Here is a 26,397-nt window from a genome sequence, read left to right as displayed (position 1 = left end):
ACCAGTGGTATTGTTCTGGATCCTCTAGACCCAAGAGGTCAATAGTACATTTCAATTTGTGGTATTCTAATGTAGCAGTCCCATTCATAAGGGGTGACCAAGCACAAAAAGTCTGAAGTCTAACAGGTCTGCCTAAACTATAAGACGTTTTAATTAACAGCTGTCAAAAATAAGTCTCCGTCTCACCGGCTATACTTCAGAGGTGCTTGGGCCTAATTTAAGGGATGAATTTTCTATCCATTAATGTGAAAAAATAAACCAATGGCATTCCCTGATGTTAAAAAATGATGACATCTAATGCTTTATTCGAATGGTTAGTTAACATTTTGATCCATTTCTAAAGAACAAAAACACAAAACTGCTCATATTTCCTCAACTGTTTTGATTCTCTCTTGACCTCAAGGCTTCTTGTTGTTTTATTTGACCAGTATCATGATTTTGAATCCATTGCAGTGGATTTTGTTTGGCCTGTCAGTTTCCTCCTGTTCTTTTGGGCTTCTAATTCCAAACTATCTGAGGTTTTCCCCCCCCATTTTTAATTATCCTTCCCTCATCCACATCCCCAACAAGACTGATTCATTTATGTTTGTGTTAAACTCAGTCATTGTACTTCCTTCTCTTTCCATCTGTCATTGCTAATGAAAAATCTAGTCTATATCACAATCTGAAATATTCTACTTACAGTTATCATTTGTAACCACATATAGGGACTTCAATGGGCTTTTTCCACCCCTGGTATAGGCTTGTAATTCGACATGGTAACTTGTTCTGCCTTGAAGATCATTTATTGTGAGAACTTTTACAGAGGTGTCTGTAATATTCTTAACTCTTGTGTTAGAACGCCCTGTTTGTAAAATGAAGATGTGTAAAAAAATATTAAAACATATTTGTAAGACTAGCAAACAATAAAAGTACTGTGCTCTCAAATGTGGAAATCATATTACCTATAATTCTGCTTTCAAAGAGCAGCATATAAATGCAAACAGGCTTATAAAACCATTACTATAATAATGAAACAGAATTTTTTTAAATATTTGAATATATGAGCAGAAAATAAATGTTTTTAATTAAAGTTTTTATTTTCATCAGACTAATTCAAAGATGGGCAACATCTGGTTTTCAGAATATCCAAAATGAATGTGCAATAGATATATTCCCATAAGATGGAGGCAGTGCATGCCAATGTATCACACGCATATTCATTGTGAATACTCTGAACACGAGAACTGGGCACTCAAGGACCCTGCTGTAATTCTTCAAACAATCTGCAAAGTCCAGTTTCTATGGTGTAATGTGTGTTCTTCAAAAGCATGCCCAACATGGCTTCACCATCTCTTGATTTTGCTTATCCCAAGGTAGCTTGAATTTGATTCCACTATGGGAACTATAATGCAGGATGAAAATGTGATCTAACATAGACATGTATTTCCTATTCCTACATCAGAAATTAGGTGTGTAATACAACAGAATAATAAATTAGATAAACCTGCTGTGGCCCCTTGCAGGCCACTAGAGTGCATTCTGTATTTTCAGCTCTAAGAATTTTCCAGCAGGGGAAGATTCATGTACAGTTCAGGAAGGTTTGTGTCAGGCAGTGATTTGTGGGAGGATTTTTTGCCCCTAAAAGAAATGGATTTCTGGTTTGGTATAAATTGAAGTTACTTACCTGCAACATCAATTCTCCAATGGACGTAATGCACGTAATGCACGTAAGGGTAATGCACGTAAGGGTAATGCACGTAATGCACGTAAGGGTGATGTCATCCGATGAAGCCCAGCATAGAACTCTGATTTAAAAGATTCTAGAAGTTTTGAGCATGCACTACTGAGCTAGCTGTGGCCGCCTCCCAGACAGGGTCCCCTCAGTCAATGATCAAGCTAAGACTTGGAGACACCAACTCTAAGGGGAGGCAAGAAGGAATCATAAGAATTGATATCCTGCTGTCCATCAGAGAACCCCTGTTACAAGTGACTAACTTTGCTCCGAGAACAAGCAGGTTGGCAGTCCTCGCATATGGGTGATTCCCAAGCTGCAGGCTGCATCAGACAGAAGGGAAAAAAGTGCAACAGTGCCAAAAGCATTAGTGTTTTGGTTGGCAATTGCCCATCCTTATATAAACTTTTTTCCTGAGGCAGTCTGACTAAAAACGAGTCCTAGGAGGGAATGGAATTGGGTTCTACATCTCAAAAAGCTTCCATAGGACAGACTAATTTAAAATACAGTTTTGCGGTAGGAGCCCCTGCCAAAACTGGGGTGTTGTGTGACTTTGTGGAGAAAATCTTACTTTGCCACTTTGAAACAAACACAAACAGAGCTCCAGCACAGTGAGCTTTGACATACCCCACTAGATCCAGGTCCTCCTGGGCAAAAGAAAGAGCTTAACTCATTAACAAAGAGAAAATGAGCACTTAGCAACAGACCTTAAGAACATAAGAACATAAGAAATTGCCATGCTGGGTCAAGACCAAGGGTCTTGACCCAGCATGGCAATTTCTCGCAAGGCCCTGCTCGCGTAAACCCGCCCGGATTTACGCGAGCAGGGCCTTGCGCGCCGGCGCGCCTATTTTCCATAGGCCTGCCGGCGCGCGCAGAACCCCGGGACTCGCGTAAGTCCCGGGGTTTTTTGTCGGGGGCGTGTCGGGGGCGGGGCCGATCGACGCGGCGTTTTGGGGGCGGGACGCGGCGTTTTGGGGGCAGGCCCAGGGGCATGGTTTTGGCCCGGGGCGGTCCGGGGCGTGGCCGTGCCCTCCGGAACCGCCCCCAGGTCACATCTCGGCGCGCCAGCAGCCCGCTGGCGCGCGTGGATTTACTTCTCCCTCCGGGAGGCGTAAATCCGTGGACAAAGGTAGGGCGGGGGTTTAGATAGGGCCGGGGGGATGGGTTAGGTAGAGGAAGGGAGGGGAAGGTGAGGGGAGGGTGAAAGAGAGTTCCCTCCGAGGCCGCTCCGATTTCGGAGCGGCCTCAGAGGGAACGGAGGCAGGCTGCGCGGCTCGGCGCGTGCCGGCTGCCCAAAATCGGCAGCCTTGCGCGCACCGATCCAGGATTTTATAAGATACGCGCGTATCTTATAAAATCCAGCGTACTTTTGTTTGCGACTGGTGCGCCAACAAAAGTACGCGAACGCGCATTTTTTTAAAATCTACCCCTATGGGTTTTTTTGATGTCAAGGAAACCTGAGCCCTCAGAAGGAAGCTGTTGATTACTAATATAGATTACCTATACAGACTTATGCATGATGTCAGTGATGAGCAACAGGCATATAATCAATGTACCTGGGAAGACTTTGTAGAAGTTGAGAAAGGCAGCAGGGCCAATAGCAGATCCCATCTGCCGAGTGACTACTAATAAAAGCCTGACCTTCCAGGTCACATATTATGGTAACAAAACTGTCAGGGCAAAAAAGAGCTAACAACCATTGGAAATATTGTGGTGAGATACAACAACACAGTGGATGGGTCAGCAATTAGTTTAAACTGAAGCCCATCCTATATAAAGCAAATGTAAGGCCATCCTGTGATGAACCTATCTACCACATTGCAGGATAAACACCAATTTTACCTATGTGAAAATATAACGTATTGTCCAACCAACTGAACCATGAAAAAGCAGAAGGTAATCGAACAGGAATCTGACAAAACAGGGAAAAGGTTTGTGGACCCTTTTTCCTGAAGCCGTATGTTACAACTGCTTCTTCTCACACCATGGCTTCTTCTCTGAAATCCATTCTGGATGCCAGAGGAATAGAAGATATACAGGAAGACAGATTCTGGATTGCAGGGATAGAGAAGTAGGGCCTTGCTGTTGAGGTCAATGCTAGTTGTCCCCAACCATACCTACTCCGATGAACTTCCACTCAGGGAGCTTCCATTAAGTCTGACTCAACCGACAAAATCTAACATCTGCTCAATACACACATGGCCATGTCAACTGAGAGATGCGCAAAAAAATCTAATATAAAACCTAGACTCTAGTCTAAGGTAATAATATCCTAAGGAAAAAGTCCAGAAACCTCTGTTAAGAAATGGAAACAGGAATGCCACAGGAGTTTGCACCTGAGGGAATCTGAACCCCACCACTGACCAGGGATCAGTGAGGTGATCTAGAACAGGTTTTGTCTGACCTTCAGGATAGACTCCTTGCCCTCTAGGCATAGGACTTTTAAATCCTAATGCTAAAAATAGTCTTATCCTTCAACAGAACCACCTCTTGCTTTACAAGGTAGAATTAATCTCTGGATGGCCAAGTACCATGCTGTCTTCCATTTAAACCTTCACAATTGTCAGGTATATTCTTATTGCCCTCCATGGAAAGAAGAGATGAAAATCCTTAAGTGACTTCACCCTGGTGCAGAACTTCTTATGCAAGACTCCAGACCCAGGATGGTTAGGATAAAGTGTGCTAGATAACTTCAGAAGAATCAGCTACCAGGACAGTCTCCTCCTCGTAGCCAAATGTACAGATGTTGTCTAAGATGCAGAGGAGATGGAACCATCTATCGCTTCACAGTCCATGCACAACTCAAACAAGATAAAGAAAAAAATAAAACAAACTGCCAAGCAGCAACAATTAACGTACACCTACCTCCAATCAGGCGGCACTGGGCCCTAAGCCTGCACAGCATGCGGCAGGCAGAGAGAAAACATTAAAAAAGAAGAAAAACAAATAAACAAAAACTGCCAAAAAGGTACACGAGTGAGTAAACAAAACCTGCAGGGCCCTGCAAGAAAAAAAAACAAACCCAGCTTCTGCAGCTCCTAAAACTTTCACTACAGTAGCTGAAAGCAAAGAAACACAACTTGCAGGTTTGATGGAGAACATGAGACTAAGGGGCCATGCTTGGGAGGCAGGGAGTTGGCTACAGCTGCACATGTTCAGTACAGCAGTTTCAAAACTAGACTTTTTGACAACAAAGTTTCATGCCAGGCTCAGTCAGATGACATCACTCTTACGTGAGGACAACCATCCTGCTTGTGGCACAGGGTGGAAGTTTGAAGGAAGACTGAAGAGGGATCCTATCCAAGAGTTCTTAGAGGTCTGTGTTAAAGATTTTGCTAAGAGTCTGCATTACAGCCTAGAAGAGTTGTCTGCATGCTGGCCAGGAGGATAAACATAGAAACATAGAAATGACGGCAGAAGAAGACCAAATGGCCCATCTAGTCTGCCCAGCAAGCTACGCACTATCCATTTTTCCCCCTTTTTTTTCTCTCCCACCTGTTACTATTGGCTTCCAGTACCCTCCAGCCCTAATTCCCCTCCACCAATTTAGAGAGCAGCTTTGAATCTGCATCCAAGTGACATCCAGCTCAATTAGGGGTAGCAACTGCTGTAACAAGTAGGCCACACCCTTACCCCATACTCTTACCCACCCCTGTTTTTATTTTTTTGTTTGTTTTTTTTGGTTTTTTTTGGAGCTAGCAGCCCTCCATCCTTCCGCTCCGTGAAGGTGGAACACCAACTATTGGCCACTGGCATCCCGCTCCATGAATGCCTCTGTGGCAACTGCCGCTCCGTGCAGTGTTTTGCTACCTCCTCTTTATTCACGCCCTCTAGACTTGATGGATCCACAGTGTTTATCCCATGCCCCTTTGAAGTTGTTCACAGTTTTAGACTTCACCACTTCCTCCGGAAGGGCATTCCAGGCATCCACCACCCTTTCCGTGAAGAAATACTTCCTGACATTGGTTCTTAGTCTTCCTCCCTGGAGTCTCAGCTCGTGACCTCTGGTTCTGCTGATTTTTTTCTGACGGAAAAGGTTTGTCGTTGTCTTTGGATCATTAAAGTTTTTCAAGTATCTGAAGGTCTGAATCATATCACCCCTGCTCCTCCTTTCTTCCGGGGTGTACATATTTAGATTCTTCAATCTCTCCTCATAAGTTATTCGATGAAGACCCTCCACCTTCCTGGTCGCCCTTCTCTGTACCGCCTCCATCTTGTCCTTGTCTCTTTGTAGATACGGTCTCCAGAACTGAATACAGTACTCCAGGTGAGGCCTCACCAAAGACCTGTACAAGGGGATAATCACTTCCCTTTTCTTACTCGATATTCCTCTCTCTATGCAGCCCAGCATTCTTCTGGCTTTTGCTATCGCCTTGTCCCCAAAGTCAAAGGGACACCCACAGTCAGAAGGGAGAAGAGAAATGTGAAAGTGGACACTGCTGTGGGTCTGAAGATGAACAAGAGCTTTGTCCAGAGACCTTGGACTTAGACAAGTGAAAGAACTTATTTATTTATTTTATTTAAAATATTTATTTGCTGCCCAATCACAAAAGCCCAGAGTGGCTTACAAAATAACATTTATAAAACACAATTACAGAGCAAACAAAACAAAGCCACAAAATAGCACAGGCATCAGAAATACAAATCTCCACTATTTCAAGTGGCACAGCTACTGTCCAGAAAGGCCAAATGAAATAGATATGATTTTACACAAGTTGTTAACCGTAGCTCAGCTGGCAAAGTGTTCCACAACCCAGGAGCAGCAACATAAAAGATTGTTAAAGGATCTTTTGTGTTTTCCTGGACTGATCTGTCATTTTCTAATTGCCTGGACTGTTATTTTTGGACTCTTGTAACTAAATCCTTTTTCTGTTTTGGAACAAACCTTCTTGGTATGGGTTACTGAGTTTTTCTTCTTGTCTGTGCATGTCTCCCCTCGGGCCTTACCGTTTTGCTGTCCCCGCTGAACTGAATCCTGGTTCCAGGCTGTAGACGGATATTTTTCTACCCTTGCAGCCACCGAAGGTGACTCCAGTGAAGTGTGTGGGTGGAGTGGGGGGTTATACTACTGGATTTAGCTAACAGTTAAGGTGGTTAGTTTTCTCTACTAATGAAGCCAATCATAGCTTGAGTGTGTTTGTCTCTTGCTTTCTTTGAACTAAGAACGTTATGGGAGATTCATTACTTAAAGTATTTTGGTTTAAAAACAATTTACTACTTTCTTTAGCATGAGAGCAATTTAATTTAAAAAAAAAGCAACCTTAGTAGTGTGAAAAGTATTTTACAGAAAGGGAGCAGAGAAGCAAGGAAGATTTTTAAATAGGAATATACAAGTTACCAGTAAGAAGGTGGTAGCCAGTACTGGCATACCTGCTACCTGAATACTCCAATACTGAATTTCAATGTCTCCATGGCTTAGGTTTTACTTCACTGCTGACAACCTAAAAATAGTGGAAATGAATATCCTTTTTATCTGAAGGCTCTCTAAAAATATTTGAATTGTCTACGCTTATTCAGACTCCAACTGAATGAATAGCGCACACTCAAGGCAGATCTACTAACGCCCTTTTCAATATGGGGGTTAATACTGAGCATTCAAGGACAGTAAGTTATCACTCTTATTTACCTAGATCCAGAGAGCTGGATTTTGAAGTGCCATTTTCCTGTTTTGTCACGTATACCAAATAGCCTTGCATAAAGCCTTGCACATATTCCGCAGGAATGTCATCCCATTTTATCTGTACTGAATCTGAAGTAGTTTGCTCTACAGTAGCATTAGGTGCAACTTTTGGAGCTAGAAAAAAAAAAAAAAAGAGTGTCCACTGAATATAAAAACAATTAAAAATGCATTTCAAGACATACAGCTTTAAATGAAATGTAGCATAATGACAGAAGGCTGCAAGACTCATCTAGTCTGCTCATTTTCCTTACCAAACAGCAATACTGCAGATGCTAAAGAAAAGGAATTTAGACCATTAATAGGAACCTACAGTTCTAGCAACCGTCTGCCATGCTACACAATTAAATGGGATTTTCTTGCATAAGCTGTGGGCCTTCATAAACCTTTTTATTTTTAATCTTCCTCTAGACCTTCCCTCCCCTCCATCTGCATTTCCAATACCTTTTTGCCAATATAATTTTCATCTTTTTTTTTTACCTTGCGTTCAAATCACAATAATCTTTCTTCATTTTCTCTGTTATCTCAGCCATATTCAATCTTTGTTCTTGATCTTGTCATTTAGTATCATCCCAAGCATCCAGCATAGCTGAGTTTTGCCATAAATTCAAAATTATATAACGCTTTAAAAACAAAAAGCTTTGTGACCTGGGTTTGATTCCACTAACTGGACCTGCCAGGGATGCTGTGAAAGCAGGGTTCACAGCTCCTGGTGGGGAAGGGGGGAGAATGCCTGTCATCTAAAACAGCAATACCTAATGTCCAGATTTAGGTCCCATAGCTCCTGGTTGAAGACAGAACTAAGTGAGCTGGGAGGGGAATAAATCCCTTGATAGTGGTGAATCAACACTCATGACATTGCAACCAACTGAACTGGAAGCTCAAAAGAAGAGGAAAAGGTATTTTGCATATATGTGTATAAGAGTAAAGCATGGATACTCTTCCTCCACTACCCTTTTTGTCAAGACTCACTAATGGTCTTTCCCTCAAAAAATGATACCCACAAAATAAATGGAAACCCATGAACCAATCCTACCTGAGAAGCTCTAAAACATTACAGTCACATTTTATTAGTGGTTTTCAGTTTAAGATAATGCTATTTTAACAAAACCTATGGGGCGGATTTTAAAATGAGCGCGAATAGCCTACTTTTGTTTGCGCTCCAGGCGCAAACAAAAGTACGCTGGATTTTAGTAGATACGCGCGGAGCCGCGCATATCCGCTAAAATCCTGGATCGGCGCGCGCAAGGCTATCGATTTCGTATAGCCGGCGCGCGCCGAGCCGCGCAGCCTACCCCCGTTCCCTCCAAGGCCGCTCCGAAATCGGAGCGGCCTCGGAGGGAACTTTCCTTTGCCCTCCCCTCACCTTCCCCTCCCTTCCCCTACCTAACCCACCCGCCCGGCCCTGTCTAAACCCCCCCCTTACCTTTGTCGGGGGATTTACGCCTCCCGGAGGGAGGCGTAAATCCCCGCGCGCCAGCGGGCCTCCTGCGCGCCGGGCCGCGACCTGGGGGCGGGTACGGAGGGCGCGGCCACGCCCCCGGGCCGTAGCCACGCCCCCGTACCCGCCCCCAAAATGCTGCCGACACGCCCCCGAAACGCCGCGACGACCGGGCCCGCCCCCGACACGCCCCCCTCGGAGAACCCCGGGACTTACGCGAGTCCCGGCGCGCAGGGCCCTGCTCGCGTAAATCCGCCCGGTTTTGGGCGGATTTACGCGAGCAGGGCTCTGAAAATCCGCCCCTATGGTTTTATTAAAGCTTGATTTTGATTAATTTATCTGCACTAAGACACAAATTGATAGACACTTCTAGGATATATGCTAGGCAACATCTGTCTACCATGATGACCACCTCAATACGCCCGATGATTAGGGTTGGAAATGTGTTGTAACCCATGAGGAAAACATGGAGACTGCTAGAACCGCTGCAATCATACTAAACACTTGGAGTGCTGCATTTGCTCTGTACAAGAAGACAAGTGAATTACCCTAGAGCAGTGGTCCCCAACCCTGACCTGGGGGCCCACCAGCCAGTCAGGTTTTCAGGATATCCACAATGAATATGCATGAGAAAAAATTTGCATGTTATAGCTGGTGGGCCCCCAGGACAGGGTTGGGGACCACTGCCCTAGAAGACAGCAGAGTTCTTAGATTGGTGTAGCATAACCACAATAAGAGTGTGTGTCAAATGCTTATGGCCCAAACTATCTGATCATTCTTCATTTAATAAATACATTCGACATTAAACAAAAAACTGAAGTTCAATTCACACAAGTATTCATTTCCATTAATGAGTTTAAGTTTCCATAAACTTTCTTTTCAATAAAAGCACCTGATGAATACGATAGCAAACAATGCAATGCAAACAATGAGGGCCAGAAATTCAATACCACAAATGTGATCTGGAACATACACTGTTACTCTGCCAACCACTTCCATCTTGATGAAAGAGTCAGTGAGAAGTTTGTTGCCCCTTTTTATTAGACTTTCACTCCTATGTTTGGTTTTAAAATTAATGAAAAGGCTTGTCACCAGGCCAATCAGTACCATAGGAAGTCTGGGGTGGGGAGGGCTGTCCCCCTCCAATGGCATGGTTGGTCAGCAAGAGTTTCCTCCCCATGATGTGGCTTGAAAGCAATTTAAAGCATCCCTACCACTGCTTTAGCGGCTAGAACCAGACAATGGTTCGCGTAGTCCGAGTGGTCACCAGCTTCACCTACCCCTTCTAATGACTCTGTTACTGAATGTACATATATGCAAAAAACAACTATATAGAAAGGTTCAGGGAATTAGAATTGTGTTGAGCTGCTGATTCATGGGCTCTGTGGCTAGAGTTCTTAATTTTAAAATTAAACAGCAAAATTCCAGAATTATGTGGGTATGTTTTTCTAATTTTCACTTTGATTTTGAATTTATGATCAAATTTTCAAGGTGTTTGAACATTAACTAGGAACACATTAAAAACGTTGCTGTAAACATAATGAAATAGTCACAACATTTTTGGAGGATGCGATTAAAGTGGGGTGTAATTAAGCAAATTAATTCATATAAGTGTAACGCCTGGCTGGCTGTGGGATGGCCCTACGCCTCACTAACCCCAGGATGCCGGCCAGCCTGGCCTTGTCCTGTGTGTATCCTAACTGGGAGTGGAACCTTTTACCATATCTTTCACAAACCAGGATGCTCCTCCTCGGCAGCTGAACTGCTCTGCCTCAAGCGAGGTCCTACAATTGCTGGTGACTATGCCATCCAGTTCTGGTCTTTGGCTTCTGAACTCAGATGGAACAAGGAGAATCTAGCCACCATCTTCTGACAAGGGCTATCGGATTGTATCAAAGATGAGCTTGTGGGTAGAGAAGTTTCAATAGGTCTTGACAACCTTATTGCTCTCTACATCAGGATTGTCATCCGCTTTCAGGAGCGTGCCAGAGAGAAAGACGTTATCGATGCCATCTGGAATTAGCTTCAAGATTTCATCGTCCTCTAGTGGCCTCCATCAAAGAATCTGAACCTGTTTCCACTCTCAAGGAACCCATGCAACTTGGGAGTGCCAGACTAACCATGGAAGAGAAGCAGAGATGCTTTCCCCCGCAACCTCTGTAATGGAAACGTCCAAGCCTGGGTTAGTGGAGAAGCAGTCCTAGGCAATACTTCAGCCTCTTCTCAATTCTTAGCTCTGTTTCACATCATGGACATGATAAAACCGACCTCCAAAGCCTTTCTGGATTCAGAAGCCTCAGGTAATTTCATCGAAGAGGCCTTGGTGCGGCAGAATAACCTACTTGTGGTTCCACTGGTTCCTCTGAGGAGGATTTCCATATACGGGAAACTGCTTCTCGGTCATCTGGGAGTCGATCTTGTTCTTTGTTCTCCCACGAGCAGTAAACACAGTTATTTTGGCTTTGCCCTGGCTGGCTAAACATAATCCCACCATTGACCGGCAGACCCTGGAAATTTCTCGTTGGGGACTCCGTTGCTTTCAACAGTATCTTCTTCCAGTTTCCCCACCTATAACTGCAGCTTGGACCTCTGTTCCAGTTCTTCCTGGACTCCCTTCTCAGTATGCTGCCTTCTCAGATGTATTCAGTAAAAAAAAACAACAACATGCAGAGACGTTGCCACCTCACAGACCATACGACTGCCAGGGATGACGCCTCCCCGAGGCCGCATCTACCTGCTATCTGTTCTGGAAAACCAAAGCCATGACTGATTACATTAAGAACAACATGTAGCTGTGGATTTATCCGACTGTCTTCATCCCCAGCAGGGGCAGGCTTCTTCTTTGTGGGGAAGAACAGATTTCTTAGGCCATGTATAGATTGAAGAGCCCTTAATACCATCATACACAAGAACCAGTATACCCTGTCCTTGATAGTTGAGCTGTTTGATCGTCTGCAAGGCACCAAGATATTTACCATCTACAGGGTGCCTACAATCTCATCCACAGAGGCAAAGGGGATGAGTGGAAGATGGCATTTAACACCCATGATGGGCACTGAGTACTTGGTGATGCCATTGGCCTATGTAATGTGCTTGCTGTGTTCCAGCATATGGTCAATGAAATTTTCCAAGACCTCCTTCAGGTCTGTGTACTCTCCTAAGATGATATTTTCAGTTTGAAATCTCTTTATTGAAAAGAAAAATAAAGGACATAGATGATATTCTCATCTTTATTCATTCTCCCAGCACCGCGAGCTCATCAAATTGATACTCCAGAGGCTCCAAGAAAATCATCTCTATGCCAGACTTGAGAAATACATGCTCAATCAGGTGAAACTACCCTTGAGTTATATTATTTCTCATTATGGCCTGCAGATGGACCCAGAAAAGCTAAAGGCTATACAAAAGTGGATCTTAAGGCCCTACAAAGATTTCTAGGCTTCATGAACTACTAGCAGCAATTCATACATAATTATTCTCTCCTGCAGCATCCCTCACATACCTTACCAAGAAAGGCTCCAAAACTAGGAACTAGCCAGAGGAGGCCATCCAAACGTTTGCTTAACTCAAGGAAGCATTTCTCAAAGCCTTGTGGTTACAGCATCCAGATCCTTTGAAGTCCTTCATAGTAGAGATACATGCCTCCACCATGGGGGTGGGGGCTATCCTCTCATAGTACAACAACCATGGAACACTCATTTCTGGCTTCTATTCTAAGAAGTTTACACCAGCAGAGAGAAAGTATACTATAGGTGACAGGGACCTTTTAGTCATAAAACTCGCCTTGGAGGAATGGCAGCATCTGTTAGACTCATTCAGTCATTAAATACACAGACCACAAGAACCTCCAGTATCTCCAACTGCAGCTGAATTCGATAAGCTAGGGGGTCCGTGTTCTTTAATCATTTTGACTTTGAACTCAAATATTGACCAGTGGAGAAGAAACAACATATGGATACAAAGGAACAACCCCATCACATTATCAATTCTGCAAAATTCCTGACAGCAGCCGGAGTACCAGTCCCTCCCAGGAAGACGGTAGTCCTGAGGTGGCTCAAGGAGAAAGTTCTCCACTAAGCACAGGACTCCTGCCTCGCGGGCCACTCTGGCACCAAGACCACCTTAGAATTATTATCCTGTCATTATTAATGGCCTCATATGGTGCAAGATGTTCACAGAATCCTGCCATAATTGCATAGTCAACAAACCATCTCATGCCTGCCCTTGGGGACTGTTATAGACATTGTTGGCCCCCAATAAACTATGGTCCTACATATCCATGAATTTCATCACTACTGTCCATTCTCCAACAGCTGCATGATAATCTGGGTTGTAGTGGAATGGTTCTCAAAAATGGCCCACTTCATGTCCCTCTGCTCCAGAATTGGCCCGCCTCTTCTCTTTCTGTATATATTTTGTCTCCACGGTTTACCTGAACATATGCTCTTGGACCGTGGAGTCCAGTTCACCACCAAGTTCTGCAGGAATTTGGCAGTGAAGTTCAAGATTTCCCTGGACTTCTCCTCCGCTTTCCATCTCCAGACCAATGGCCAAATAGAGCGGACAAATCAGATTCCAAAAAGCTTCCTAATAGCATATATAAATCACCAGCAAAATGACTGGGCCTTCCTACTACCATGGGCCGAATTCTGCCATAATAACCATGCTAGCGAATCTGCAGACTCTTTACCTTTCTATATAGTTTACAGCAGACATCCTTGAACCCCTCCCTCTTCTGGTTCCTCTGACAGTTCTGTGTCTCATGGCTAATGCAGTAGCTCAAGATTCTGGGGAACTTTGGCAAAAGTCTCAATATCTTAACCTCAGAAAAATACAGGAAACAGGTTGATAGGCGCCGTCCGATGCCACAATTCAAACCAGGTGACAAGGTGTGGCTTAACACTCAAAACTTCCGCTTGAAGAGTTCAATGAGGTTCTCCCCATGATTAATAGGACCCTTTACAGTCATCTGCCAAGTGAAAGCGGGTAGCTATCAACTTGAGACTGCCTCCCACTCTACAAATGCACAATGGTTCTTTACTGAAACTACTGCTCTTGTCCTGGCCACCTCACTCCACTTCTGAAGAAGGAGGTAATATAATGTTTGGCCAGCTGCAGGACAGCCCCGCAATCGGACTTACTGACCCCCAGATGCCAAGGTTTCAATTATTGGCCCAGATGCTGCCATCAGGTTCATATGCCTCACCTAATTGTCTAGACCCTGCAGCAGGAACAGGATTTGCCGTGCCCAGTGATAACATCAGCACTGCGGGATATTTAAACCCCTGCCGCACTCCAAGCCAGTGCCTTCTGCCTGCAGTACGTGTTGCTACTTCAAACCTTCGTCTTACCTGATACCATCCTGTTCCTTGCCTTGCCTCCTCTAGCCCTTCCACCTGGTCTTTTGCCTTCCTCTCCTTCTTCTGCTCACTGTTTGCCTTTTGGGCCCCGACTATTGCCTGGATACAGACTACCTGACCTCAGTCTATCCAGGCAATGGTTGAAGCATAACTTTGCCTGATCTCCCCCGACCTTGACCTGGTTATTGACTCCACCTGACTACTCTACAGGATCCTCGCCTGTCCTGCCAGCCTCAGAATCTAAGGACTCAACCTGTGGGGGAAGAGCTTGGTACAGTGGAAGTCCAGTGTCTGTCCCAGCTTGAGCGTGTCTGCCTGCTGTTGCAAGGAGCCCAGCTGTGTTGAAAGGGGCCCAGCTGGTTTGCCAGCTGGACAGTACAAATCTTGCCACAGCCTAAAGGAGCCACACTCCATGACAATAAGTAAATAGAACCTTTCATGTGTACTTGCTTTTATTTACTGTAACTCTCATATATTATGTAAACAAGATGGTAGATGGTTGGATAAAGCCAGGAAGCAAATAAAGTGGAATTAGACCTATCTCCTTAGATGTAGGGATTCCTTTATTAAAATTATAGTCCACAAATAAAGTTAAAAGATGCCCCTCCATTATCTTTTGCCGAATAGATAATGGAAGGGCATATTTTAACTTTGTTATTTGTGGACTATAATTCACTCTCATATATTCATTCAAAAATAAAACTGAGTTTGGCTAATAGCAGCTTGAATTTTTTATAACATGAAACACATCAGATTTAAAACCATAATACAAAAACCCTAATAAATACAATATTCTGGAAAGGACATTTAAAGATAGTTTATACCAGTGGTTCCCAAATTTTCTCTCATGCATATTTATTGTGGATGTCCTGAAAACCTGACTGGCTGGGGGGTCCCCAGGACAGGGTTGGGAACTACTGGTTTATACCATATTAAAGACTTACAGCAAATAGTTCCAAACAGGAAATTAATTCTCTGTATATAAAAATGGTCCATCAGTGGTTACTGCCTAACATTTGAATGCATTGTTTAAATACTGTCATTTTGTTTAAGCTAAATGGCTATTTAAACTAAACATTTTTTCATGTGTCCAATAAAAAATGTACTTACTTACCCAATTCTACCAAGTATCCAACTTTATTGTTTAATAGCTGATATTCATCATTTTTACAGCCATAAACTGAAAAATTGTATTGCACACCATCCTGAAATAGAGCTACAAACAATACAAATAGTTATACAACTTTGTTCCCACAGAGGCTGCCAGAGTGAAAGAAGGACCTCTATGTCTGTGAAGGTCTCTTCTACATTTCGTCGTCTTATCAGCTTGTTCTAAGACTTCCTTTCTACTAAAACTGCTTGCCTTTTGTGCATCATTTATACCTACAACTTCTGCTTTTAAACAGCGCCAGATTTAGGCTTAGGAATATGGTGTCAAAACTCTGAAGGCTCCTAAAAACTACAGCTCCTGCTGCTCTCTGACCTAGGGGTAAAACCATTCATCTTTTGTCCTCTGCCTATGGACACCATAATCTTTTATAAACATTTAAAAGCATAGCTAGATTACATGTATATTTTAGTATATATTTTCAGCTAAATAGAGGTTCTTTGTGAATAGTGCAAACATTTTTACTGTGGAGACTTTTTAGTTTAAATTACTTTAGACCATTGTCATTTATTTCTTACATTCTGTCCCAAAAAGATTTCAAAATTAGGCACACAATAGCTTTGATTTCTGCAATTCTTCATGCACACACTTGCTAAATTGTCCTAAAAAGCTTTAAATAAAAAAACCAAAATATGTTAGTTTTCTAATATTCCCCTCAAAGTCCCAGTCTAGCATGGCCCAAAACAACCCTATCATACTTCATCTTACCCAGAACTGCTTTCCCCCACAGATCCTAGCACTTTACCCCACAAGCAACATAGCCTCAGCACTCTTACCCTAACATTCGCCATTCACTACTTTCCTCCCTCCCAACTAGTACTCTAGAGTGGCTTCCTCCTCTCTGCCAACAGCCAGAAAAGTCAGAAGTCATAGGAGCACAGAGAGTTGTGTCTGCTCCAGCTCTGTCTCCTCCTCTTGCCATTGTAACAGGTAGAACACACGGGGTGGGGGAGACAGAAGGGGAAGGGGCTGAAGAGGAGACTGTGCAGCTCTTTCTGCTCTGTGTCCGCCAGCCCCCACATAGCAAAATTGTCAAATGGGGGACAATTTGATTTTTTTTTTTTGTGACTTTGAGAGAAGTACTTTTTCTCAGTGGTTATGGGCAATGCAGTTTCCCCGTGCAATTCTGAAAAATCTAAAAATAAGACTATAGGACTGATTATAAATTGAGTCCAACTGGAGGCAAGATATAGAATGACATGCCATTTAGTCTCTTAGTCTGAAGATCCTTTTCTATTTCTGGTGAAATGAGTAAGTACTTTTGTGGCAGAACTGCCACAAAAGTACTTACTCATTTGCATATATCATAAGATGAAGGATTGATCCCCCATAGAGCAAAACAAGCTGTGATTAAACCAATCTTAAAAAATAAAACTGGAAGAATTGATGATTGGGACAACTACCGACCGATCTCCAACCTACCTTTAAATCGAGAAAGTTCTAGAAAAAGCAGTTTTATCACAACAAGAGAACCACCCAGAAGACAACGTACTATACCGAACCAATTTGGATTCAGAAAAAAACGCTCAACAGAAACTCTTATTTCCTTAGCCAACCCTGCACTACAAGGCTTTAACAATTAACCATATATCCTGGTACTAATTGATTTAACAGCGACATTCGATTTAGTTGACCATACACTTCTATGCCACCAGCTAAGAGAAATTGGAATAGATGGAAATGTTAACAAATGGTTCTCCTCCTTCCTAAAAGATAGGACATTCCAAGTCAAAGTGGGGAATCAAATTTCAGACATCTTCCCAATCAATACAGGCGTCCCCCAAGGTTCAGCACTCTCAGCCACACTAACATATATCTGCTGCCAATATGTGCATTACCAGCAAACCTAGGAATCAATGTCTTCCTCTATGCAGATGACATACAATTCTATATCCCATTTGACAAAACTTTCGAAAAAACCGCATCTGTCAACATACATGAAAGCCAAACAACAAAAACTTTCTCAACTGAAACTAACTCTAAACCCAAAATAACCTGAAATTGTGTGGCTAAGGAAAGACAACACTATAATCAACCCTCCACCCCTAGACCTAGGAATCTCTAATATTACTCCCTCAGATCAAGTAAGAGACCTTGAAATTCAGATTGATGAGAACTTCACTATGAAAAAGCATATAAGCAAATTAATCAAAACAGGGTAGTCCAACCTGAGAATATTACATCGATAAACTCGTTAACAATACAATTACAAACATATTATCAAACTTAGGCCTGGATTTATCAAAAAATGCACTAAATATCGCATGCGATAGGAAAAGGGGCGTGTTTTATGGTAATAGTCAGTTTATCGCAAAGTGCACTATCTTAGCACTTCACATAGGTATTAGTGCAAACTGCGATAACTTTTTCACATTTTGCGATAAGTGCCAGAATTGTATTTCCTACAACCAAGCACTGGGGGACCATTTGTTTTTAGTATTTTATGCTCCTGGAGGGACAGCCTAGCTATCAGGGCCCTCCTACAACCACTGGAGGGGAGAGAGAGAGAGAGGGAGGGAGAGAGAGAGAGAGGGAGAGAGAATAGCCATAATGCCCTCATACTAGGTAGGTATTTATACCTGTATAGGAGGCCCACCTAGTCACTCGAGGTGAGGTTTAGGTATTAGTGTGGGGGTTAGGGGCCACTTTGACATTCAAAGTGAGACGTACGAACAAAACAGTGCTCTCGTGTGAAGATTTGATGACCTTCGGAGTGAGGAAACTCACCCAAAAATGAGATTTGTGCAATGTTCTCTTAACCTAGTTTGATGTTACCCAGGTAGAGAGTCCAATCCCTGTTGTCCACACCAGGTCTCAAACACCTTCCATACCCTGGAATAGGCTAAAGAGGTAGCAGGGCATCTTGCTTGGAGCAGCATGGTAATTACTGGTTCCGAATACCCCCTCACTCGCAATCGCCTCCTCTCAAAAGCCAGGCCGCGAGACAAAAGCGATCCTCCCGATCGGAAAATATATGACCTTGACGCAGGAGATCAGGCAAATGGGTCAGGCGTAGCGGTCCGTCCACTGCCAGCTGCACCAGATCCGCAAACCATGGTCGGCGAGGCCATTCCAAAGCCACCAGAATCACTGACCCCCGCATGGCCCTCTACACACCTGAGTACCTTTGCTATCAGCGGCCATTGAGGAAAGACGTACAGGAGGACTCTGGCCGGCCACGGACATATGAGGACATCGAGCCCCACCGCCCCAGACTCCCTCCGGCCGCTGAAGAACCTTTGCGTCTTGGTATTGAGACTCGTTGCCATGAGATCGAACTGCGGAGTTCCCCACCGTTCATAGAAAAGCTCCCAGGCCCTCAGAGAATTCCTACTTCTCCGGATCTAACTGCTGACGGCTGAGGTAATCCGCCTGGACATTGTCGACTCCTTCGACATGGGAGGCAGCGATTCCTTCAAGTTGAAGCTCTGCCCACTCGAACAGCAGCTGAGCCTCCTGCGCTACCGTGGGACTCTTGGTTCCCCCCTGGCGGTTGATCTAAGCCACAGTGGTCGAATTGTCTGAGAAATCTCGCACCATCCGATTGCAGACCAAGGGTCTGCTCCAGAGCTCGGCGCACAACTCTCGTCTCCAAGCGATTAATGGACCATGTCTGTTCCGACGTCGACCAAAGGCCCTGAGCACACCTGCCCAGACAAACTGTCCCCCAGCCCTGAAGACTTGCATCCGTGGTGACCACCACCCACCAAGGGACCTTGAGAAGCATCCCCTTCTCCAGATTGTTCCGCATCATCCACCAGGCCAGCCTGGCCCTGGCTGACTCCATCAGAGCCAGGGGCAGGAAATATTATTGTGACAGAGGATTCCAACGGGACAACAGGCTCTCTGCAGAGGCATCAAATGGGCAAATGTCCAGGCACCATTTCCAATGTGGATGCCATCGAGCCCAGGACCTGTAAGTAATCCCAGACCTTCGGCACCTGTAGACGAAGCAGATGCTCTATCTGCCCCTGAATTTTGTTCACCCTGTCCGTCTGTAAGAAACACTCTGCTCCGCTGGGTGTTGAAACGGGCTCCCAAGTATTCAAGGGAACGGGAGGGGACCAGATGGCTCTTCTGCACATTGATAACCCAGCCTAGAGATTCCAGGAGCGACCGAACTCTGTCCACGGACCGCACACATTCCTCTAGTGACTTCGCCTGTATCAGTCAATCGTCCAAGTACGGGTGCACCAGCAATCCCTCCTGTCACAGCACCACTGCCCACTACCACCATCACCTTTTTAAAGGTCCATGGGGTGGTGGCCAGCCCAAAAGGCAGCGCTTGAAACTGATAGTGCTGTCCCAGAATCATGAATCTGAGAAACGTCTGGTGCTTCTGAAGGATGGGGATATGCAGATAAGCCTCGGTGAGATCCAGAGATGCCAAAAACTCTCCTCCCCGTACAACCGCAATTATGGTGTGCAATGTCCCCATCCGAAAACGTGGTACCTTCAAACTCTGGTTGACTTTCTTCAGGTCTAGGTCAGAACGTGCCTTCCTTCTTGGGCACCATGAAATAGATGGAATATCTGCCTTGTCCCTGTTCTGATACTGGCACTGGTACAACACCTCAAGACTTAACAATCGCTGAAGCGTTACCTGGACCGCTGCCCGCTTGTTTCGGGAATGACAACGCAACTCCAGAAAGACTGACCTCAGTGGGAGAGAAATTCTAAGGTGTAGCCATTTCTCACCACACTCAACACTCCCCGTAGAACCGAGCCAGTGCCCCTGATTACCAGAGACGAGGAATGGACCTGCCGGATCTCATTGTGAGGACTTATTGTCACCCTCACCCTGGGTGGATCTGCCTCTAGATGACCTTCCAGCCCCTCAAAAGGACTGTTGCCTATGCGAGGACTGTCTTAGGGGACAAGGCCCCTGTCTGACGAAAACGTCTGGACTCCCGAAAGCGAGGCCGAGAAGAGAAAGGTTTCTGGCCAGACTTTCGATCCTCTGGCAGCCTACTGCCCTTTGTCTCTCCCAGCGACTTCATCAGACTATCGAGGTCCTCACCAAACAGCAATTTCCCCTGAAAGGGCAGATTACAGAGTTGCGATTTTGATGACAGATCCGCTGACCACTTGCGTAGCCACAAGGGTTATCTGGACACCACCATCGAAACCATAGCGCGGGCCGTGGTTCTCACCAGGTCATACAAGGCATCTGTGCCATAGGCAACCCCTGCCTCCAGGTGGGCTGCCTGGACTGGGGAAAGAATCCCGGAGGCTGACTGGTCCTGCGGCTTCTGGATCCAACACAAACAGGCCCGCAGGCCAAGCCCCAGGACCTCAAAAGCTCGCTTTACATGCACTTCCAACTTCCGATCCTGAACATCCTTCAGAACGGAAGCTCCAGCCACCGGAATAGTGGTCTTCTCAGTGACTGCCGAAACTGCCGCTTCCACCTTTGGGACCTTGAGAACATCCAGACGGTGCTGCAGAAGCGGATAAAGTTTGGACATCGCTCTGCCAACTCACAGACCCGAGTCAGGGGAATCCCACTCTTGGTTGATCTGTAAGCGGGCGAAGTTCCTCTCTCTTGAAAAGCCAGATCACCGACGGATCATCACCTTCAGCCTCTGGACCCTCCAAGGTCCCCTGTTCAGTTTTAGAGTCCCCTGGGTCCAGAGGTGGACCCCCCAATCGGGTCCTCATCCTGATAGGCCTCCGAGGAGACCTCATCCTCCTGCTTAGACTCGTCCGAATCTTCCTAGTCCAATTCCAAATGCACTAGCCGTCCCTCGGGAGGCAGAGCTCGTGGGCCCACGGAACCTTTAGGGGCACCTTTCCCCACTTTGCCGAACCCGTCAAGTCTTCTGTGACACCGCACTTACCTGCCTGCGTAGCCAGGAAGGCCTCGTGCAGTAAAAGTACGAATTCGGGCGAACCCCCCCCCCCGAAGGGCACTTGGGGCTGCTAGGGCCCGAGACTTCCGAACCTTTTTCCCCAGGTCGAACCATGGGAGACAAGAGTGGCAGGGACCCCCTGGACGAAGTTCCCCTATCCAGCTCCGCTTCTGCGGCCATAGCCACTCCCTCCTGTGATCCCAGCGCCACCGCCGCGGTCCACAAATGCCTCCATGTCTTTGCTTGCCTTTCAGATCCCCCCTCTCCCCTCCAGCATACTCCATGCAGAGGAGGAGGTCCTCAGGCAGACAGACGGGCTACCACAGGCCCTCCAGGCTTGTCTGTCATAACAAGCACCAAGAAATAAAGGCAAAATAAAAATCCAAAGGCAATCCTATGCTTGCCGCGCTATCCCACGGCCCGATTCATGAGGGGGAGGGGCGCACCACGCGGCAGCTGTCAAACCCTGAAGAGGGCGTACTGCCCCAAGAATTTCCTGCCGGCACGGTGAACAGGCCGCTGCCGCGACTGAAAAACGTGTGGTTCGTTCAGGAGTACAGCCAGCCCCCTCCGGAGTGAATCTGCCCCGACCGGGACCACCCTCCTCCAAATGATCCCCCGATCCGCCCACGTACTACCCCGGCCTGCACCCGATGATCTTGCTGAGGATTTCAGCCTGCTGAGCCACACAGCCTGCCACATGCTTCTGCTGTTGCATTCAGTCTGCTAGGCCGCACATGCTGTTGCAAAAGCAGACAGCTGCTGGTGACTTTTTTTTTTTTTTTACAAAAAAGATTTAAATAAGGGTACTTCCCTGTCCTGCGCAGGCGGAGGGGCTTTGGGCCCGGCTCAACCCGAGGGACGACCCTTCTGCAGGAGCCTGTCATCTCAGGGAGCAATTTTCCTTAAAATATCCAGTCAGTCAGTACAGAAAGGTTAGCACCTCTACCATCTGCTGGAGGTAGAGAAATACTGAGGGACTGCAGGTGGCACCTTCTTATATGTGGCAGTGCCCAAAGTTTTGTTCTCTACCTCCATCTGCTGGTAGGGATGAATAAAACCCGCTTGTCTGGACTGATCTGGGTATGTTCAGGAATAAGCAATAAATCACTAAATCATCTGTGAGCAAAAACAAGCAAACAAAAAAGCATGTGAGGGAACATTTTCATATTGTTAGGCTATCACATTGCTCAATTTTCAGGTTAGTCATGCTTTCATCATTGTCCCCCCTTCCATCTATTCTATAAATATACTTTTAAAAGAAAAATGTAAATGCTATAACAAATCATGGCCATTAAAGAACTTATCTCTATACTTAGAAAACTGCGATGACTATTTCCACTCTTAAGAAATCAGACAATGGACACATTTTAAAAATATTTTCTTCTTCAGGGGAATGCTCATTTTAATCCAACTGTACCACTGCTATAGAAAAAGAATGGCTACAAAACAATTTGTGCCATGGTCTTCTAAATTTCAAGGAAGTATTAAGCACCCATCCGGAACTGGAAGAATTTTTAAACCTCATCTGCAGTCACCAGGAGAGATGCTCAGGGATCTATCACATGTATAATGTTCATGATAGAGAGTGCCATTCGATTTCCTCATTTAACTCATGAGGAGCTACAGTGTTGAGTGAAAAAATCCAAAAATTGCTTTCTCAGACTTAAAGCAGTTTCTCGGTTGTCACCTCTCTGATGAGGGGTACAGATTCAATCATCAGCCATCTATAATCCTGGAAAATGTGACTCATAGCAATGTTGCATTTGTACAATAAAAGCATTCAATTCTTTCGTGTGTACTCTACTTTTGTGTTCTACTAATTAGAATTATATCGTAATGGACCTTTTGGTGCATCCTATGTTTATCTTAGGACAAAGACACAGTAGAGCTTATATAACCAAAGAAGTTTAACAATCTGTCACAGCTGTTTGTTTAATCACAGTATGAGTGATACCAATAATAGAAGAGTTGCAAAAAAATCACATCTTTGACACGTTATACGCATCCAAGTTTGAGTACTCTGTGATGGAAGCTCTGTAAACATTACATGCACTAACTTCTCTCTCATATTCTGTTCTCTGGAAAATGCAATCATAGGAGGATCTTTGAATATTTCATGCATGGTAAGAACATGCCTGTGTTTTCTAATGGATGTCACCACATCCATGACTTTCGTCTGTATATTTCAAAGCACAAACCAATGGCAGTTAGGATGCATATATAAATAATGACTCTCTATCCAAAAATAGTGCTCTTTTGTAAGCCCTCTTCAAAATGGAAGATGGCTATCCCGTCGCTTTGAATTTCTCAGTGAGTTTGCACATTCTTCCTTGCTAGTATATATGCATCGAATTCTAAAGTACTAACTGGTAAACTCGCTTTTAATGACCTAGGATGATGACTATTAAATTTCAGATATGTATTCCGGTCTGTACGTTTCGAATGTACTGTGGTGTAAAAAGACCCCAAGTTATATTGTACTTTCACATCTAAGAAATTAATCTGCTACTGGTCATAGCTTACAGAAAATTGTAGGTTGCTGTCTAAATGATTAATCCATTGGTGAAAGAACTCTAATTGTTGTTGAGTTTGTAACCATAACATGAATATATAGGCAATATAGTGGTACCATTCTGCCATATATTGTTTCCAATGAAAAAAATATATATATATATAGCTAAACTCAGGGCTGCCAAACAGCCAATTGCCAGACCATGTTTTTTATGGACAACTAGGTGACCAAAAGCAAAATAATTGTTGAAAAGTACCAGTTTGATAATGTCAATGATGAAGGTATTAGGTATTCTCAGAGTCTCTGATCTATGTGCTAGCACTGAGGTGATGCTGTTAAGAGCCTCTTGCTGATGGATGTTTGTACATAAAGAATTAATATATATTGTGACCAATATCACCTCCCCAGAGTGAACCTGTGGTGACTGAAGATTTCTCAAGAAATGAGGTGTGTCTTGTATAAAAGACTTTGCGAAGTAACCTCAGGTTTCAAAAAATGATCAATAAAGATAGCCAAGGGTTCCATCAATGACCCAATGGCCAAAACAATTGGCCTAATATGTGGATTGTCCAGAAATCTGTGAACCTTAGGTACTGAATAAGTGACTGGAATTTTAGGATGCTTTGCAGATAGGAAACTGTTTCTTGGATGTTAAAAATGAGACAGTTTTCAATAAAGACAACCTGTGGCTGTTAACATGCTGTAATATTTTTCATCCCTCAAATGTCCCAGCATGGAATCTACATACTTTTTTGTGTCCTGAATCATAATCTTGCTGCCTTTATTGGCTGGTTTGATAAAATTGTGTGCCTGAGCCAGAGTTCGCAATGCTTGGTGCAAATTGTTTTGTGGCTGTTCTTTTCTACAGCGGTGGTACACGGATTAAAATAAGCATTCCCCTGATGAAGAAAATAATATTTTTTAAATACGGCTCGTGTCGGGTTTTCTCAAGAGTGGAAGTAGTCACCATGATCTTCTGATAATACAGATGGACATGATTTTTTATAGCGTTTAAAATTTTCTTTAAAAAATGTATTTACAGCAAGGATGGAGGGGGGAATAATGAAAGCATGGCTAACCTGCAACACAGTAGCCTAACAATATGAGCATACTCCTTCACATGCTTTTTGTTTGATTTTTTTGGCATTGAGTTTTATAAACTTAGGGGGCCTTCTTTTTCAGTTATTTTATTTTGCCCTAGAAATTCAGTATTTATTACAACAAAAAAAAATGAGAAATCAGTGAAAAAAATGACTTATTGTTCCAAGTAAATATTTTTTGTAATAAACACTGATAAAGTCCTGGAAAAAAAATAAAATAAAAACTGAAAATGAAGGCCCCTATAGATATGTTTTATGTTTATATGTTTTAAGGAGAATCCATGTGATAAGTTTTGCATACTCTGTTATACTAGCGAGATTGTATGGTCCTACTTTTCTCTCTGGTATAAAGTTGATATATTTATAAAATTTCCACTGATAAGCTATGCCACCTAATCATTTTCTTTCTACACCCACGATTTCTAGAACATGAGTAAATCATATTCACTCCGGACGGCCGCCAGAGCTAGGATCTCGCCAGGGTCAGCGAGGCGCCTCCGGCAATCCTTACTATCCCGCTGGAAGCCGGTCTCGGAGGAATTCCATCTACCGCTTCTTCGAGCGGGCCATGCGAGGTCCAGCTTGCTCTGGTGGTTGGATCCCAGTCATCTGTCCTCTGGAGTGTCTCTTCTGGTGCCCAATTGGACAGTGGGGACCACGGATGCCAGCCTCTCCGGTTGGGGAGCGGTTCGCCTGGGGAGCTCGGTCCAAGGCCTATGGACAGTGTCGCAAGCCCAGTGGTCTGTCAATCGCCTAGAGACCAGAGCGGTCCATCTGGCCCTGCAAGCCTTCCTACCGTTGCTGCGGGGAAAGGCAGTCCGCGTGCTATCGGACAATGCGACCACCGTGGCATACATCTACCGCCAGGGCGGGACCAGGAGCCCCCAGGTGGAGGAGGAGGCTCAGCGCTTGATGGCCTGGTCGGAGCTACATCTCAGCAACGTAGCAGCATCTCACGTTGCGGGAATCGACAACGTTCAGGCGGATTTTCTCAGCCGCATCGCCTGGATCCCGGTGAGTGGCAGCTGGGGGACGAGGCGTTTCTTCTCATTTGCGAAATGTGGGGTGTGCCCCACATGGATCTGGTGGCCACGTGGCACAAAGCGAAGGCCCCGCGGTTTTACTGTCGACGGCGAGAACGGGGGGCGGAAGGCGTCGATGCGTTGGTGCTTCCCTGGCCGACGGATGTGCTGTTCTACGGGTTTCCCCCGTGGCTGATGGTCGCCAAGATTCTACAGCGCATGGAGTTGCACCCGGCCAACGTGATCTTGTTAGCACCGGAGTGGCCGCGCCGGCCAACGTGATCTTGTTAGCACCGGAGTGGCCGCGCCGGCCGGGGCCCCGTCTGTTTGGAGGATGCGGATCACTTCGGTCTCGCGGCATGACTTTTGAAAGGAATCGGCTGAAGAGAAAAGGTTACTCGGATGCGGTGGTAGCCATGCTGCTGCGTTCCAAGAAGCAGTCGACGTCTCTGGCTTATGTCCGTGTCTGGGTGGTCTTTGAGGACTGGTGCGGGCAGCGTGGGGTGGACCCCACTTTGCTTTCAGTTTCCGGCATTCTGGCGTTC

The 26,397-nt window shown here is 44.9% G+C and overlaps 1 protein-coding gene across 5 annotated transcripts in view; it reads right to left on the bottom strand.

The window, feature by feature from the left end:
* LIFR (LIF receptor subunit alpha) overlaps positions 1–26,397 on the bottom strand; it is a 358,981-nt gene that overhangs the window by 19,908 nt on the left and 312,676 nt on the right. For 4 of the 5 annotated variants that reach the window (XM_029578437.1, XM_029578428.1, XM_029578458.1 and 1 more), the window contains exons 15-17: positions 15,310–15,411; positions 7,344–7,511; positions 683–844 (exon numbers count right to left, since the gene is read on the bottom strand). In XM_029578437.1, the coding sequence (XP_029434297.1) occupies positions 683–844; positions 7,344–7,511; positions 15,310–15,411 (432 nt within the window). The remainder of the gene's footprint in view (positions 1–682; positions 845–7,343; positions 7,512–15,309; positions 15,412–26,397) is intronic. The other variant, XM_029578450.1, reaches the window with a different exon arrangement.

This window comes from Rhinatrema bivittatum, chromosome 1, assembly GCF_901001135.1.
Source record: "Rhinatrema bivittatum chromosome 1, aRhiBiv1.1, whole genome shotgun sequence".
Taxonomy (NCBI): Eukaryota; Metazoa; Chordata; class Amphibia; order Gymnophiona; family Rhinatrematidae; genus Rhinatrema; species Rhinatrema bivittatum.
Note: the sequence above shows the minus strand (reverse complement) of the source record. Positions and strands in the feature narration are given on the sequence as shown.